The following is an 18,806-nucleotide window of genomic DNA, read 5'->3' as shown; positions in this document are numbered from 1 at the left end:
TTATAACGCCGCCTCCTCTGAAACCAGGTGAAGGCCATGCTTGATTGGACGATTGATTAAGAGTGAAGGTCCGTGCTTAGGCGTTTTTTGTACTATGTTTGTGTTTTATATATTTATTTATTTATTTATTTATTTATTTTTGTACGTGTTCGCCTGTAGCGCCGGTAAGCTTTCTTCAGGGTGGTCGGCCCAAACCCGTCATGGCGCAGGGAATTTTTATAGTGGCGCCATTTATGTTAGTTCATGTTACGGCGATGGTGATTTTTTTTTTTTTTCGTTTCAGGTAAAAATGTAACCACTATTATTTTTTTTTGGAGGGTTTAAATAGATGTTTATTGGCTTCTTCTTATGCTAAATGCTGTTCCTCTAGCGATGGAGTTTTCGTTCATATTGTGGCGATGGTGAATACATTTTTCGTTTCAGATTAATTAAATGCAGCGTCATAATTATTGTTTTTCGGAGGAGTGGATGTTAATTGGCTTCGTTTTGTATAATAAATGGATAAGTAAGTTCTTCAAGCCTACAATTAAGTGTGTTCTACTTCTTCAGGCATACGACTTAGGGGAAATTGCTGTATATAAATCATCTTTTGAATGTATTGTTTCCTTCTAACTTGCGAGTCAAAACATCTAAATAACGTGGTCTTTCCAAGAGTTTGAAATGATTGATGGATTATGTTAAAACAAGAATTACAATGTTCTGAGTACGATAATATGGTGTCTTCAAAATCTTTCCTCTCGTTTTGAATATATTAAGATTTACATGACAGAATTTATTTAATACCGTAATTTGTGGGGATGGGATAGCTTTTACTATGTAGGCAGAAACATATGCATACTATAAAAAAAATACGATGTTTTGAGTTTGGCAATATGATATCTTGACAATCTTTTCTTATTTAATTGTTATACTTCTCTTTTAGGATATATTAGCTCTTTTATGGCAAATTCAAAGTAATACCGTCATTTGTTAGGGGGTGGTAGCTTTTATTAGGCAGAAAACGATAAATTCAATGTTCAGAGTACGACAACCTTGGCTGAGGCGTACGACACTAATGTAAACAAGAGAGTGTCACCACGTTACCTCGGGCCGCGCCGGAAACACTGACAGGCCGCTTCCTTTTCCGCCCTCACGCCCTTCCCTTGCCATGGCGGAAGACAACCTCGCGAGACAGGTGAGAAGAAGCACTCGTGAACACCTGTATGCATAAATTAATCCTTGTGTTATGTGATAAATGGTAGAAAAGGCTTGTGATGAGGTGAAGGGGGCGGTAAGAGACGAAGGATAGGGCAAGGTGAAATAGGGTGATAAGGTGATTTAGGGAGGACACGGTGATTAAGAACAGATTATGGCGATGTAGGACACACTGTGGGTATTAATGGCAGGTAAGGCTGTTAATGCGGCAATGAGAGTCGAATAGGCACATGGGGAGCTATTCTTATGGTCTTGTGTTGCAAAGTTTTCCTAGTATTTTTGTGGGTGATTCGTGGGGTCGGAGATGTGGGAGAAGGTTAAGGGAAAGAAAATTAAAGAAGTTGGTTTGTAAAATGTCGGGTGTCAGTGTTCTACAAAAACTTAATAACATAGAAGGAAGGTTGGTATAGCTCCAGAACTACGCCCAATTCCAGGTGGCCAACAATCACTACTGAACCCAAGTGCTGTCAGTCCGCATGTTTTTTTTAACTAACATGACCTCAGTAATGTAGTGACCTGCTCGATGTGGAAAGCCTCCCAAACTCACTCAGCAAGGGGTGTCCGTCTTGGGCTGACTGGTTAAGGAGTGGCTTTCCCATCTGGCCAGGCGTGGGTTTGATCCCCAGCACCAGTGAACCCTTTTATGGGTCTGGGTTAATTTCTCGTGTGTTTCGTGACACGCAGTGGTCGTATGAATATCTAGTAATGTGAAATAGTGATGTTACAGCAGTTTGTAAACTGTTCTTAAGCCTTAGTGTTCCGCAATAACCAAGTATCTGATAAGAAAAGTTTGTGAAATTCTAGAAGTACACCCAACTCAAGAAGGCCAACATGGGCACTACTGTACCCAAGCTCTGCCACTCCAGATTTTTTAACTAACAGAATCCCACTAAAAGCCAACTGATTGTAACATTGCTGTTTGATATCAACCTATCACTGCTAAGGACAGTAGTTCGTCACCACTGAAATAATAAATCCCTTTAAAATATTAACCTATTGCCGCTGAAACAATAACCCATCGCTGTAAAATAATGACCTATCGCCACTTATAAAGTTGTTCAAATCTCAAAAACGAGTAATTTGTGACAGTAAGGCAATATGATAGTGTGTTTTATGTGCACCAAGTACTTATAAAGCATAATAGTGTCTTTCACATTGAGACAGGCAGACCTCTGGAATGACACTTAATTTTTCCCCCAAGAATGACGAGATTGAAGCGCTCGCCTCCATCTATGGGACGGATTTCCACACAGAGAGTGCCGAGCACCGAACCTACAGTGTGGAGGTGGACGAAGCCAACCTGTCCTCCCTCCTCCAGGTGTGTGTGTGTAGGTGTACATATTATTTTAAACAATTTTTTTTTACAGCGAATGAAGCAAAGCACGAGAGTAAAAGAAGATCAACTAAAAAATGCTAAGATGTCAAGAGTAGCAGTTTTTTCATCCCCTAAGCAAGTGTTAAGTAAAGTAGTTTTCCACACTAATTAGAGGTCAATAGATGCAGTTTTCCCTAACCTAAACAAGCGCTGAGAGAGGCAGTTTTACACACCCTAGTAGAGGTCTGTAGAAGCAGTTTTCCATAGTCTAAAAAGTATTGAGATCAGCAGTTTACAATATCTAAGGCAGAGGTCAATCAAAGCAGTTTCCATGCCTAAACAAGTGTCAATCAAAGCAGCTTTACATACCCTAGGCAGAGGTCAATCAAAGCAGTTTCCATGCCTAAACAAGTGTCAATCAAAGCAGCTTTACATACCCTAGGCAGAGGTCAATCAAAGCAGCTTTACATACCCTAGGCAGAGGTCAATCAAAGCAGTTTTTCATAGTCTAAACAAGTGTCGAGCAAAACGGTCTTAATCATTGTAGCAGTTTTCTGGACCCTAAACAAACTCTTTGTGCCACAGGTGACTATGCCGCCAGACTACCCTGCCGAGGCGCCGCCCACGTACAGTCTCAGCGCGCCGTGGCTCAAGGGGCACCGACGGCAGGAGCTGTGCGCCGACCTGGAGGAGATCTACCTGTAAGTGGAGACTCAGGCATTTTTTTAAAGTTCTGTGTTACCTTTTAGCCTGTTTTATCTGGGATGTTATTTTTTTTTTTAATCAGCCATCATTTTCTTCGTATTTGTTAATTTTGTATTCATTTTCTTACTCATTCATCCCTTTCTTCATTTATTTACTCGTATATCAAGTTAGTTTCATGCATTCGTTCTTTCATTTATTTATTTATATGTTCATTGTTTCCTTTACCCTCATATATTATCCTTAAAATATTGAATCAACTGAAGGTTTTATTCTATAGCATCAGAGGCAGAGACTTTAGCATCACATTTCTTTTCTCTCGTTATACAGAAGCCCCCCACCGTTCACAGGTATTTGGTTCCGCGAGATTCCCGTGATCCATGAATCCGTGATCGACGGGACTATAATCAAATAGAGAAAACAGGGTTTTGTTCTACTATTTCGATCGAATAAATAAAAAAGGATTTCTGAGCATTGTTATATAGTTTTACATACACATAAATCACAAGTTAAATATGGACTGTAGTTTATATCTTTCATTACTCTAAGATGCAATTCAACCTTATTTCTTCACTTTCTTCCCTTGACAGAGAGAATTCCGGGGAGAGTATTGTGTACCTGTGGGTGGAGAGAGTGAGGCAGTTCATGGTGGAGTTCGGGGCGGAGGAGGACACACAAGGACCAGCCAGTGACGAGGTAAGACTGACTCTGTATCCTGTGTCTTGTTCCCTTGTGTTGATAGTAGTTATGTGGTGCCAGAAAGTAAGGTTGTGTATTTTTCTTAGATATTTGCATTCATATTAAGAGTGTTTGCAGTTTCTTAATGGTTCTTCTTTTCCCATTGAAGTGTGTATTTTGCATTTTATTTTCATGTGTTGATATTAGCTAAGTCACATTTGAGAGAAAGGAAAAGTGTGCGTTTGTCTTAATTATTTGTGTTATAAGGTTTGTCATGATATAGATAGGCTGGAATTTTTATGGCTCTCTTTTCCGCTGTCAAAATTTGTATCTTGCTTCTGGATTTTATGTGTTAATATGAGCTAGAGAGGTAGTAAGATAGTTTGTTTTTGTATTTGTATATTATCCATGTCATGATCTATTTGGGTGGCAGTTTTTAACCCCTTGACTGCGGATTTCCTACAAGAAGACATCACCAAGCTACAGGAATGGAACAAAAAGTGGCTGCTGCAATTCGATGAAGGAAAATAAAGTCATGCACCTTAGGAGGGAAAATCCAGCATACCAATACCACATGGGAAACACTCCACTATCCACCACAGAGGCAGAGAAAGACCTGGGAGTATATGTTACCAGGCTACCAGTGAAGGCAAAATCCGTGCCAATCGCAACGGACGGGTTAATGGATTTCTTTCCCCTACTATAACATACCATAATAAAAATCTCCCCTTCCTTCAGGTCACGCCCATCCCAGAACCCCCGGAGGAACAGACCAACGAGCCAGATTCTCCGCTGGAAATCATCTCGGGTGAAATAATATCAGATCGCAGGAGTCACTTTCAGCCGCACCTAGCCGTCATCCAGTCCCAGGCTCAGGTTGGGTAAGCTCGGGTGGGGTGGATGATTTGTGATGGGTGATGAGGGTGATGGTGGGTGATGGGGTCTATGTGAGTGGAATACAGTTAAAGTTAAGTGAGCTAAATTCCAAGAGCCTAAGATAATACTAAGAGGAAATTTTGAGTGGGTGATGGACTGGATGGTCTGGGTGATGGTGTGGGTGACAGTGTGGGTGAAACATTACTTTGAATTATTATAGACAAGAAATCATAGTCTTTGGAAGGGCACCTCTCCACCCAAAACTGACCTCTCTTTTGGCTACTCTTTACTTTTTACATTTGTGGGAGAGGCGAGTAGTGGGCTTTTTTTTTTTATTTTTTTTTACTCTTTTTGTTGCCCTTGAGCAAAAAATAATAATAAATAAAATAAATAAACAACAGCAATGGCTGATAAACACACATAACATTCCCCTAAGTAACCAAATCATCTTCTCATCTAATATTAAAAAGACACATTCACTTCACATATAAATTAGCAAAAAAAAACCTTAGTAACTGACTCTCCCCTTCCCTTAATCTAACCCATTTCTCCCTTCCCCTAAAGTAACCAAGTCCTCCCCTCTACGCCCACCACAGACAGGTGTTGCGGCGTCTGTATGAGAACAAGAAGATCGCCAACGCCACACACAACATGTACGCCTACCGCTTCCTGGCTGACGGCTCCGCGCACATCACCCAGGACTGTGAGGATGATGGGGAGGACCATGCGGGGGGGCGGCTGCTGCATCTACTTCAGGTGGGTGATGATGAAGGAGTGATTTTTTTTTCAGTACGGGAGGCAGCTCAAGGGCAGAAAACAAAAACAGAAACATAAAAGCCTGCTAGATGCTGCTCCAACATAAGAAAAAGAATTAGAAGACAGTATTGGGTGGAGAGGTGGTTTGATACTCTCCTCTTGATGGGAAGTGAGTGCCTGGAGGTAGATGATAATGAGACTTGCACAGATGAGTATAAAGTGGATGTATTCAGGTTTAAGAAGTAACGTTGAAATCAGTCTACAAACAGGAATGCGAATACGAACTTGCAAATAGTGGATAAATGGGAAAAGTTTTTAAGAATATGATTTTTCTATGTTATTATTATTATTATTATTGAGATCCATGAAAGGGCATCAAAGGAAAAAAAAATGATATAGACACAGAGTCCCTAGATGAGCAGACATGGACATAAAGAAAAAAACACAAAAAAACAGTGACAGTATATTAAGAAGAATGAAAAAGAAGGTAGGGGCAAATTAGTGTATTCAAAGTGCATGTAAAGCAAGCTACCCAGCACTAACTAACTAACAAACTTGGAAGAAATTAAGCTGAAATGTAAAGTCACTAACAAACTATATAACACTAACTTACTATACACCTAACAAACTAACACTAAAATCAACTATAAGTCTTTCAAACCAACACAAAAACTAACTAACGAACTAACTCACTCTATAACCAACACACTAGCACCACATCCCAACCACCTACAGATTCTGGACATGGTAAATTGGACGGCAGTGGTGATGAGGTGGTTCAGGGGTAAACTAACGCTAACTAACTATATAATGAACAAACTAACTAATGCCTCTTCACAACCACCTACAGATTCTGGACATGGTAAATTGGACGGCGATGGTTATGAGGTGGTTCAGGGGTAAACTAACGCTGACTAACTATATAATGAACAAACTAACTAACAAAGGCCTCTTCACAACCACCTACAGATTCTGGACATGGTAAATTGGACGGCGATGGTGATGAGGTGGTTCTGGGGTAAACTAACGCTAACTAACTATATAATGAACAAACTAACTAACAAAGGCCTCTTCACAACCACCTACAGATTCTGGACGTCGTTAATGTGATGGTGGTGGTGACAAGGTGGTTCGGGGGCATCCTCCTCGGCCCCGACCGCTTCAAGCACATCAACAACTCGGCGCGGCAGATACTCGACTCCTGCGGCTACATCAACCCTCGACCCGGCGAAAACAAGAAGAAAAAAAAGGGGAAGTAGCGGAGTGGAGATGGTGGGTTGGTGCAGAGTTCCTCCTCCTTTGCCTCTTTCTCCTCTTCCTCCTCCTCCTCCTTCTCCTCCTCCTGTGTGTGTGTGTGTGTGTGTGTGTGTGTGTGTCAGATAGATAGATAGAAAGATAAACAAATAGGCAGACAGATAGACAGGTAGGAAAAATATTAGAAAAGAGGTAATGATATTTTTCTTTTCGTTCCTCTCTTCTCTTAACTCCTCCTCCTCCTCCTCCTTCTCCTCTTCCTCCTCCGCCTATGCCCCGACACCACTGAGACTTCTTCCGTCCCCACTGGATGGAACGTTATGGTAGAAAAGTAGTTTGTGGAGTTACTAGGTTGCTTTGATCTTTATTCCATTTGAGGAGACTCATCATAATATACATGACTGCCTTTGAAAATGACACGTTAATCAGTTCTCTATGACAAAGGGATATGAGTATTGTTTAAAGGTAGACTAATAAGATAGCTTTTATGTGATATGATGTATAATTAATTGTTCTGTGATAGGAGTAAGTAAGCATCAAATGAAGAATATTTTAAGCATTTAAGGTTAGTAGAGGGAACGGAATAATTTTTTTTTTTTTTTTTTTTTTTTTTTTTTTTAAATCAAGGGATGCGGCTCAAGGGCAACAAAAAGAGCACACACACACACAAAAAAGCCCACTATTCGCCGCTCCCACAAAAGTAAAAACTAAAGAGTAGCCAAAAGAGAGGTCAGTTTCGGGTGGAGAGGTGAGGTATATATCTTGCTTTGTGACATTAAGCTTAGCAAGTCACATGGTGCTCCGATGAGGAATGTAAAGATTTATTTGATTGTTTAACCCTTGGATGGCGGTGGAACTCTATACAGACTGTCCAAAATTCAGTCATGCAGTTTTGTATGGCAGAAATATAACAACACTGCCAGATTGCAGTAGAATCCATAAATAGACAAAATTTAACCTGGTAGCAGAGACAGGCCAGATTTGTAGCTTTACCGTGTAGCAGCGGTGGGCCAAATTTGTGCCATGATATAACCCGCCCCAAATAGATGATACATAGTCTGATCACAAATGATTTGATATATATTATGAAATGGTTTGTGTGAGGGTGATTTTTTCTCATTTTTCTCGCTTGGAGGGACCATTAAGAAACATGATCCCCGCTGCTACCAGGCTAAAACACCTCTTATGCGGCGTAACTATATTTATGCTACGGTCCTAAGGTTGGCAGTGACTGTATATAGACCATTCATTTTGTGGGGAGCTTCTCTTAAAATACTGCCGCCATCTAAGGGTTAATATTACTGTTAGGAAGAGTGTGAGTGAGGCCCAGTGGATCAAGAAGTGTGGGTGTTACTCATTCATCTTCATTTTCACGTATCTTTGTTTCTTGAAGATAACCAAAGTTGAGTCAAATTGTGGTGACTGAGTTCCCCAAATATATTTTAAGGAAGAGTCTAACCAAATAGCAGATAATTCAGCTTGTTGCCTACCTTCTAATATAATGAAATGTTACCAGAAAGTGTACCAGATAGATAGGAGCAGTGATTTATGGGCCTTTTTTATTATTATTTTTTTTTTCCCTTGAGCTGTTTCCTTTACTATAAAAAAAAGACAACAGATTTTCACAACCAATCAAAATCACCTTCATTCTCTTGCTTATAAGAGAATTAAAAAAACAGGTCAGATAGCACCAGATTTTCACAACCAGTCAAAATCACCTTCATTCTCATGCTTATACGAGAATTAAAAAAACACATTAGATGCACCAGATTTTCACAACCAGTTAAAATCACCTTCATTCTCATGCTTATAGGAGAATTAAAAAAAACAGGTCAGATAGCACCAGATTTTCACAACCAGTCAAAATCACCTTCATTCTCATGCTTATAAGAGAATTAAAAAAACACATCAGATGCACCAGATTTTCACAACCAGTCAAAATCACCTTCATTCTCATGCTTATAAGAGAATTAAAAAAACACATCAGATGCACCAGATTTTCACAACCAATCAAAATCACCTTCATTCTCATGCTTATAAGAGAATTAAAAAAACACATCAGATGCACCAGATTTTCACAACCAATCAAAATCACCTTCATTCTCATGCTTATAAAAGAAGTAAAAAAAACCCAGTTCATTCCTATACTTATAAACAAAGTAAAAAACCCATCAGATGCACCAGAGTTTCACCAGACCACTTAAAATCACCTTTCTAGTCCCTTTTATTCCTGTGTCGTAGTGTTCGTTGTACAGGGACCACTTCACTGTGTACTAAGAGGCCTTCATGCCCCCCTCCCTCACCCCCCTTTAGGTCTGCCCTCCCCACCCCCATGGCTGAGAAGGGGACTGTTAGGGTACGTGAAATTGCTTTGTATGTGATGTGAGGAAGAAATAGAAATGGTTAAGGTCCCGGCAGAACCCAGAGATCGACTATAATATGCCTTGGTCTAATTGGGAGGGTACTTGCTGGCGATGACGAGTCCAACATGTGATCAGGCTATAGTGAATTGACCCGGTAGCAGCGACGGGCCAAATTTGTGGTTTCACCGTGTAGCAGCGACGGGCCAAATTTGTGGCTTTACCGTGTAGCAGCGACGGGCCAAATTTGTGGCTTTACCGTGTAGCAGCGACGGGCCAAATTTGTGGCTTTACCATGTAGCAGCGACGGGCCAAATTTGTTCCATGATATAACCCCCCCAAAATAGATGATACATAAACTGATCACAAATGGTTTGATATATATTATGAAATGGTTTGTGTGAGTGATGATTTTTTCTCATTTTTCTCACCTAGAGGGACCATTAAGAAACATGATCCCCGCTGCTACCAGGTTAAATCCCATACCTGACACATACCCAAAACACACACCCATACCCATCACATACCCAAAACACACCCCATACCCATCACATGCACAAAACACCCCCCATACCCATCACATACCCAAAACACACCCCCATACCCATCACATGCACAAAACATCCCCCCATACCCATCACATACCCAAAACACCCCCCCCATACCAATAACATACCCAACCCCAGAGTCACATATATCAAGAGTCCTAATATATATTTATGTACATACAGATACAAATAATGTCCGCTTTATTTTTATCCTCATGGCGCTTGTGATGAGGTACGAGACTTTTCTACCAATAAAAATTAAATGTATCGTGAAGAGCTTTGCCATCCTTGTATCTTTCTCACTTGTACATTTCCAGGTGGACTTCTGAAGGGAAAGTGTTGTCATACCTGTCCATAGCTAAGGTTAAGGCAAGCAGGTGATCCGCAGGTAAGCCTAGCTAGCGTGTGTTTGCATTCAGGGGGCGTATTCATCAAACCAGTCCAGTAGTAGGCGTGGGATTGCCTTTGTAACGCCTCCCACTTATGACTTGTTCTTGATTCTTGAGTGTTGATTGGCGTTTTTTTTTTGCGGCTCAAGGGCAACAAAAAGAGTACAAAAAGAAGAAAAAAAAAGCCTGCTACTCGCCGCTCCCCAAAAAGTAAAGAGTAGCCAAAAGAGATTGATTTATTGACTGATTGGCATTGTGTCTTAGTTTTGTTCAATTTTCTTTTTTCTTCTGTTCCATGTTGTTGTGATATAGTTTTTTCCATCTTCAGTTTACCACTTACGAGACCTGTTGTTGGTAAGGCCCTGGTCACACTATGCCAACTCTGGGCCACGACAACCCAGCAACTTTTAGGCCCCCTTGAAACTCTGCCAACTCAGCATCTGGCGATCGTTTCTAGACTTCTTTCCGACCATGTGCGACCACTCCACATCAAAACTTCATACTCAAAACCTTGTGTACCCTGAGTCGCTGGGTTGTCGTGGCCCAGAGTCGGCACAATGTGGACGGGCCCTCACTCCATCCTTAATGAGCGCTCTTGATCTTTAGGGGACTCCAGTGGCAATGAATGAAGTGACGACCAGATTATAAGACTTCCTCACTCCATCCTCTATGAGCGCTCTTGATCTTTAGGTGACACAAATGGCGATGAATGAAGTGACGACCAGATTATAAGACTTCCTCACTCCATCCTCAATGAGCGCTCTTGATCTTTAGGCAACTCCAGTGGCGATGAATGAAGCGACGACCAGATTATAAGACTTCTTCCTCACTCCATCCTCAATGAACGCTCTTGAACTTTAGGCAACTCCAGTGGCAATGAATGAAGTGACGACCAGATTATAAGACTTCTTCCTCACTCCATCCTCTATGAACGCTCTTGATCTTTAGGCAACTCCAGTGGCGATGAATGAAGTGACGACCAGATTATAAGACTTCTTCCTCACTTATCTACATCCTTCTTTCTATTTTCTTTTTCCACGTTGAAGCAGACAGCTCAGGCTACCTTTATCTTCACGTTCTGCAATTATAAGACTTCTTCCTAATGTATCTGCATCCTTCTATTTTTTTATTTGCATCAGGACACCTCTCCTCCCAAAATTGACCCCTCTTTTGGCCACCTCTTTGGATTCTTTTTAGGAGCAGTGAGTAGCAGGCTTTTTTTTTTGCCCCCGAGCTGTCTCCTTTGTTATAAAAAAAAAAGTGGAGACAGTTCAGGGGCATAAAAGTGAAGGCAGGCCAGCACTTCATTCATTGCCCTGGAGCCGCATAGAGATCAAGGGCGTTCATAGCGGAGGGAGTTACCAGCAGACTTACCAACAACAGGTCTCGTAAGTGGCTTGATAGATAATTGGAACTGTTATATTGTATTTCTGAAACCATTTATTTAGAACACATGAACTATTGTAGGGAAAGGGCTATCATTCCTCCACATGGGTGATTCTCAGGTGTGTGTATATCCAGGTAGAGTGCAACATAATTACAGGTGATATGCAGAAGGGAAATAGCTGTAATTTCTCGCCATTGGGTAGCTAATTACGACAGACAAATCAATTACAGGTGAATTAGTGAAAGGAAAAGTTTGTCATTCCATAGCTAGTTTTGATTTTAAGACATACAGGTAATTCTCAGGTATGGTTAGTGTGTGTGTGTGTATGTGTGTGTGTGTCAAGATAATTATGTGTCCAGGTAGCTAATTAGAACACTCACTACATTTACAGGTGAATTAGAGAGAAGATATGATAAGAAGGTGTAAGAAGAAGAATTTGAAGGAATAAGAAATAAAAGGAGAAAATAAATAAGAAGAAAACAAGAAGAATTTGAAAGAAGGAAAAATAAATCAGAAGAAAATAATAATAAGAATTTGAAAGAATAAGAAATAAAAATGAAAATATATCAGAAGAAAATAATAAGAAGAATTTGAAAGAATGAGAAATAAAAACGAAAATAAATAAGAAGAATAATTTGAAAGAATGAGAAATAAAAACGAAAATAAATAAGAAGAAGAATTTGAAAGAATGAGAAATAAAAAGAGAAAATAAGAAAAATAAAGAGAAATAAGATGTACTTGAGAAATGGTTATGATTACACCTAAGCTTCCACCTCCACCTGCATCTCCACCTCCACCTCCACCTGCACCTCCTCCACCTCCACCTGCACCTCCTCCACCTCCACCTGCACCTTCAGCACTAACCTCACCTGCTTGCTTAACCTGCTACCTGCTTGCCTTACCTCCCACCTGCTTGCCTAATCTGCTTGCCCACTACTGCTTAAAAGGTATGTGTTGTGTGGCCAAGTTTTTTTTTTCTTCTTTATTACATGTTTTTCTTTTTCTTTTATTATATTTTTCTTGTTTTCTTTTATTCTTTTTTTGTCATTTGTTCTTTTTTTATTTTCTTATCTTGTGTTTTTTTTGTCATTTCTTGTTTTTTCTTTCATCTTTTTAATCTTTTTCTTTTATTATGATTTCTTAGCTTATGTTTTTTTTGTCGTTTCTTGTTCTTTCTTTCATCTTTTTTATATTTTTATTTTTTATCCTTTTCTTTTGCTTCATTTTCTTTGTTTTCTTCCCATCTATCATTTTCCTTTTCTTTCTTTTGTCTTTATTTTCTTCTCTTTATTTTTCTTTTATTTTTTTACTTAATTGTGTTTGCCATTTTCTTTTTGCCTTCTTTATTAGGTATCTGCTTTTTTTCACCTGCTTTTTCAATGTATTGATATCTGCTTATTTACCTGTGTATGTACCTGTAATTACCTGCTGATTGATACTTCAGAGGTGAGTGTGATTTATTTACTTATTTATATTTTTTTGTGTTATGATGACCTGCTTTGTTTTACCTGCTTTGCCATGCTCCTGCTTATCTGCCTGCCTAATTACCTGTGTTTACCTGCTAATGATTGATGGTACACAGGTGAATGTACAATTTGCTTATTTATTTATTGTTTTATGTGTTATACTTAGGTACCTGCTTTTTCACCTGCTTGTTTACCTGTGTTTACCTGCTAATGATTGATGGTACACAGGTGAATGTACAATTTGCTTATTTATTTAGAGTTTTATGTGTTACACTTAGGTACCTGCTTTTTCACCTGCTTTGCTTTCTTAATTACTCACCTGCTTGTTTACCTGTGCTTACCTGCTAATGATTGATGGTATACAGGTGAATGTACAATTTGCTTATTTATTTAGAGTTTTATGTGTTATACTTTGGTACCTGCTTTTTCACATGCTTTGCTTTCTTAATTACTCACCTGCTTGTTTACCTGTGCTTACCTGCTAATGATTGGTGCTGTACAGGTGTGTGTGGGGGAGGTTGGTTTATTGACTCGGTCTTTAGGAATCCAGACTTGATTTTGTGGTTGGCTGATGTGACAATATTCTTTAAAAAACTTCAGCTTTCAATTTTTTTACTTCTTTTTAGGGTTTATATAATTTTCTGCCTTCACAAAAATTCTGCCTTTTTTTTATTTTTTTTTTATTTAAGTTTAGCTTATAGTTTAGTTTTCTCTTTTGTAATTTTGAACTTGAGTTTTTTCTTTGATGGTTGGTAACAATGTTTAACTTTCTTGACTTCTTTTCCCTTCTTTTTGTTTCTTATGCATAGTTTTTTTTAATATTTTTGTAATTTTTTATTTTGTCCTTTTTTCTCTTGTAATTTTCAACTTCATCAATTTTTCTCTTTGGTGGTTGGTAACAATGCTTTACCTCCACTTCTTTTTGGTTATTTTTTTATGCTTATTTTTTTATATTGTAATTTTTTAACTTGTCCTTTTTTTCTCTTTTTTTTGTAATTTTCAACTTCATCAATTTTTCTCTTTGGTGGTTGGTAACAATGCTTTACCTCCACTTCTTTTTGTTTCTTTTCAATTCTTTTTGTTTCTTTCTGGCTCTTTCTTCAGTCATCCTTTGAGTGAATTTATCATAGGAAACAACCACCACAAAAAGAACAACGATATCGCCTCACTTCAAGATCCTATAATACTTGAATCCTTTGTTTTTTTTAATGATTTATAGAAACGCTGCGTGATTTCATTTTCCCGGAATTGAATCGAAGGAAAAAAGATGAATCGGTATGAGTGTGTGTGTGTGTGTGTGTGTGTGTGTGTTGGTTCGACTCGTGAATATCCTATCAGCCGTCGCGTTTGTGCTGCGTTTGTGTTGCGCTTGTGTTGGTATTATTCTCTCTTAAGATGTTTGTGTTCCTTTGTCTCATCTGGATGTGGACAAGGAGCCTTCATCATCATCATCATCATCATCATTATTATTATTATTATTATTATTATTATTATTATTATTATTGTGTGTGTGTAAAATCTTTTGTCTTGTTTGTGTATGAAGATGAGGAGAAGATAGAGAGAAAAGAAAGAGAAAAGTGAGAGAAAAGGGAGGGATGAATGTCGAAGGAAGAATGGACATAGAGAAAGAGAGGGAGGGAGGGAGAGAGGTGGAAAAAAAAAGGAGAGAGCGAGAGAGAGACAGGAGGAAAGAGACGAAGACAAGGAGAGAAAGGGAAGAAAGGAGGGAGGGTGAGGGAGGCTGGGGTGTAAGAAAGAGGGAGAGGGAGAAGGGGGGTTGTAGGAAAGAAGGAGAGGGAGAGAGGGAGGGGGGGTGAAGGAAGGGAGAGAGAGGGAGGGGGGGTGAAGAAGAGAGAGAGAGAGAGAGAGAGAGAGAGAGAGAGAGAGAGAGAGAGAGAGAGAGAGAGAGAGAGAGAGGTGAAGGAAGGGGGTGAACGCATCAAATCACGAGGTCGGAATGTCAAAATAATATCCATTGAAAAAAAAAAAAATGTCACCTCGATCTGTACCACCATTCAATACAGTAACAGGGAAAGAAATAGTGAAAGAAAGCTGAGAGAACATTCTGAAATACATAAGGAATATTAAAAAAGAGTGAAGGTAGTCTATCATTATTATTATTATCATCATCATCATTACGCATTTCTATTCAACATAATACGGTATAACTTTGCAACTCATCTGTCTATCTGTCCATCTATCCATATATTTAGGGGAGGCGGTGGCTGAGTGGTTAGCGTGCCGGCCTCCTATTCGGTGCGTTGTCCATGATGTGGGTTCGAATCCGCCGGTAACCACCTGGGATTTTTCAGTCACCCCCGAGTGGCCTAAGACCGTCCTGAAGACCACCCATCAACCCGGACTCTAGAAGAAGCTGTACAGCGCAAGTGAAATCAAGAATGAGCTCTGGGGGGCAGCATGAGCCAGTGATAACGGCGCCACTATAAACAATTGCCTGCGCCATGACGGGCTCGAGCCGACCATCAGGCCCATATGGATTAGCCTACCGGCGCTATAGGCCACATGTAAAAAAACAAACAAACAAAAAACAAAACACAAAAAACAAGCTATCTATCTATATTTATCTAAAAGAAGAAAACACATCGGAAGCATTTAGTTACTTCAGTGGTAGAAGTAGTAGTAGTAGTAGTCGTAGTAGAAGTAGTAGTAGTAGTAGTAGTAGTAGTAGAAGTAGTAGTAGTAATCATAGCAGTAATAGTAGTAGTAGTAGTAATAGTAGTAGTAATAGTAATAGTAGTAGTAGTAGTAGTAGTATCATGATCATCAGAAGGAGAAGAAATCGTAGAAGGCGTGTAGTAGTAATAGTAGCAATAGCAGTAGTAGTAGTAGTAGTAGTAGTATCATCATCAGCATCAGCATCAGAAGGAGGAGAACAAATCGCAGCAGCTGTAGGCGTGGATGTAGAGGCAGGAAAGTGACTGTTTTTCCCGTCCCTTTTGTCTGTGTGGTGCCTCTCCCTCGCATTGTGGTGGTCAACTTTGATGTCCTGGCGCGCGCCGAGCCGCCGCGGCCCGACAAAGCTGCCTCCGCCGCGCCGCTCCGCCACATATTAAAGAGACGCTCCGCCATTGTGCCCCACGCCGCAATTTCAAAGACTCCGAGCACTGATGTCCCTTTGATGGCCGCACACCTCGCAAACACACGCGCGCACGCACAAACATAAACACACACAAACACATACACACACTCAAGGAAGTATATGAATAGTACCTTCCTTTATAATAATTAAGATTGATCATACATACATACATACATACATACATACATACATACATACATACATACATATATACATACATACATACTTGCACAGGCTTGACAAACTAGTGAAAATATATGAATAGATCCTTAGAGTTTATACATACATACATACATACATACATACTTGCACAGGCTTGACAAACTAGTGAAAATATATGAATAGATCCTTAGAGTTCATACATACATACATACATACATACTTACACAGGCTTGACAAACTAGTGAAAATATATGAATAGATCCTTAGAGTTTATACATACATACATACATACATCTTACAATCATACATACATTCAGTAATTTAGTTTTTTTTAATTATTATTTTTGTTTAATTTTGGACTTTCGTGATATTATGGTTAGTAAACTTATCTATCTGTATCTATCTATCTATCTGTGTGTGTGTGTGTGTGTGTGTGTGTGTGTGTGTGTGTGTGTGTGTGTGCTAAAGGGATATAAATGATGACTTGGAAAAAGGTGAGAAACTTCCTTCTATAAACCTTCAATTCATCACTTAACTTCCTTCCTTCTCTCCCTTTTTCCCTCCCTCCCTCCTCCCCATTTTCCTTCCCTCTTTCCTCTTCATTCTTTCCTATCAAGCTTTCTTCCATCTCTCCTTCATTTCTTATCTTTCTTTGTTCCTTCTATGTCACCTGTTCTTTACCTCACTCACTTCCTCCCTCCCTCCCTTCTCTCTCTCCCTTTTTCCCTCCCTCCCTCCTTCCTTACCTGCAAATACTTCTCCCTTGTCTCCCTCTTCTACCATTCCTTCATCCCTTCTGTATCACGTGTTCCTCCCTTCCTTCTTTCCTCCCTTTCTCCCTCCCTTCTTATCTACCAATAGTTCCTCCTTTCCTCCTTTTCTACTTAACTTCCCATCTACCTTTTTATATAACCTGTTCCTTTCTTTCTCAGTCACTCCCTTCTCCCTCCCTCCCTCTCTTGTTCCCCTCCTATTTCTTACCTTACAATACTTCTTCCTTTCCTACCTCCTTCCTTTCCATTCCTTCTTCCCTTCTATATTACCTGTCCCTTCCTTCCTTCTCTCCACCTCCTCTTCCCTCCTTCCTTCCTTCCTCACCTGTCCTCCATTCATCTTCTTTCTTCCCTCCTCCTTTGGTCTCTCAGCATTTCTTCCTTCCTTTTTCTATTCTTATTCTTCCTTCCCTTCTTACTTTCGCCTCTTCCACCCTTCCTTTACCTATTCATTCCTCCTCCTCCTCCTCCTCCTCCTCCTCCTGGGATAGAAATGCTCTCACTAACTATTTTAGATTTATAGGCGATCAATATAGTGTTCACCGTGCATTAAAACGTGTGTGTGTGTGTGTGTGTGTGTGTGTTTGGAGGGGAAAATCGTACAGTAGTTTGTTATGTGCTTGAGTGGTGTGGCTTTGTGTGTGTGCGTGTGTGTGTGTGTGCGTGTGTGTGTGTGTGTAACTCTGGTTATTATTTGATTTGTACTTCACTTTAATCTCAGTGGACCTTCTATTATTATTATTATTGTTATTATTGTTGTTGTTATTATTATTATTATTATTATTATTATTATTATTATTATTATTATTATTATTATTCAAACCATTTATTCATGTTATTTATTCTCGTCCTTTTTTATTGGATATATTTTGCTCTTCATTCACCTTTCATAATAATAATAATAATAATAATAATAATTCTCGCAATACTTCTTGTAGTAAAAATAATTACAGGTGTGAATGCCGTGATTTAGAAGCTTTACTCTCTCTCTCTCTCTCTCTCTCTTTCTCTCTCTCTCTCAAACACACCTACCAATTCACCTGTAGCTCCTCCTCCTCCTCCTCCTCCTCCCCTTCATTGTTACGTGTATATATATTCCCTTGTTTTATTTCTTTTTTTCTTTTCTCTTTTACTTCTCTTCATCTTTTTCCCCGGCACAGTAACATTAAGTATTACAGTCTCGCTATATTTACGAGTCTCGCTAAGTCGAAATTTACGCCGGGAGTTATGGAGGAGGAGGAGGAGGAGGAGGAGGGGAGGGGAAGGGGAAGAAGAGAACAGAAAGGTGAGGAAGGAGAGAGGGGAGAAGAAGGAGGAGGAGAAGAGTTAAGAAAGAAGAGGAAGAGGAGGAGGAGGAGAGGGTAAGGGGAAGAAGAGAACAGAAAGATGGGGAAGGAGAGAGGGGAGAAGGAGGAGGAGAAGAGTTAATAAAGAAGAGGAAGAGGAGGAGGAGGAGGAGGAGGAGGTGTGCAAGAGTGTTAGTGGAAGGAGAGAAGTGAAAGAGGATGAAGGAGGAAGGGAAAAGAAGGAGGGAAAGAAGACTAGAAGACGTGAGACAGAAGAGGAGGAGAAGGAGGAGGAGGAGGAGGGAGAAAAAAGAGAGAAAAGGATGTACAAGAGAGAAAGGGGAAGGAGGAGAAGGAAGGGAAGAACAGGAGGAAAAGGAGGAGGAGGTATACAAGAGGCCAAGAGGAAGGAGAGAAAAGAAAGAAGGAGAGGATGGAGAAAGGGAAAAATAGGAGGTAAAGAAGAAGAGGAGGAGGAGGAAGGAGGAAGATAGGGAGGGAAAAGGGAGATTGGGAAGGTGAGGGAGAGAAAAAGGGAGAATGAAAGGGAAGAAAGAGGA

The 18,806-nt window shown here is 39.8% G+C and overlaps 1 protein-coding gene and 1 long non-coding RNA gene across 7 annotated transcripts; one reads left to right on the top strand and one right to left on the bottom strand.

Moving 5' to 3' along the window:
- Positions 1–1,061: 1,061 nt before the first annotated feature.
- On the top strand, positions 1,062–7,389 carry LOC126985478 (protein IMPACT-B-like). Its single transcript, XM_050840436.1, has 7 exons — positions 1,062–1,174; positions 2,396–2,512; positions 3,095–3,210; positions 3,802–3,907; positions 4,628–4,770; positions 5,362–5,521; positions 6,610–7,389. The coding sequence occupies exons 1-7, from the start codon at positions 1,148–1,150 to the stop codon at positions 6,778–6,780; spliced, it is 840 nt and encodes a 279-aa protein (XP_050696393.1). The 5' UTR covers positions 1,062–1,147; the 3' UTR covers positions 6,781–7,389.
- A 119-nt stretch (positions 7,390–7,508) lies between these two features.
- On the bottom strand, positions 7,509–9,961 carry LOC126985479 (uncharacterized). Of its 6 annotated transcripts, none has more exons than XR_007738746.1 (3): positions 8,646–9,960; positions 8,494–8,568; positions 7,509–8,417 (listed from the first exon to the last, which is right to left on the bottom strand). It is a non-coding gene; the product is annotated as an uncharacterized LOC126985479 (long non-coding RNA). The 6 variants fall into 6 exon arrangements; XR_007738743.1 differs by lacking the exon at positions 8,494–8,568 and having other exon boundaries at positions 7,509–8,493; positions 8,569–9,621; positions 9,710–9,957; XR_007738741.1 differs by lacking the exon at positions 8,494–8,568 and having other exon boundaries at positions 7,509–8,493; positions 8,569–9,961.
- Positions 9,962–18,806: the final 8,845 nt, after the last annotated feature.

Source organism: Eriocheir sinensis, chromosome 59 (assembly GCF_024679095.1).
Source record: "Eriocheir sinensis breed Jianghai 21 chromosome 59, ASM2467909v1, whole genome shotgun sequence".
Taxonomy (NCBI): Eukaryota; Metazoa; Arthropoda; class Malacostraca; order Decapoda; family Varunidae; genus Eriocheir; species Eriocheir sinensis.
Note: the sequence above shows the minus strand (reverse complement) of the source record. Positions and strands in the feature narration are given on the sequence as shown.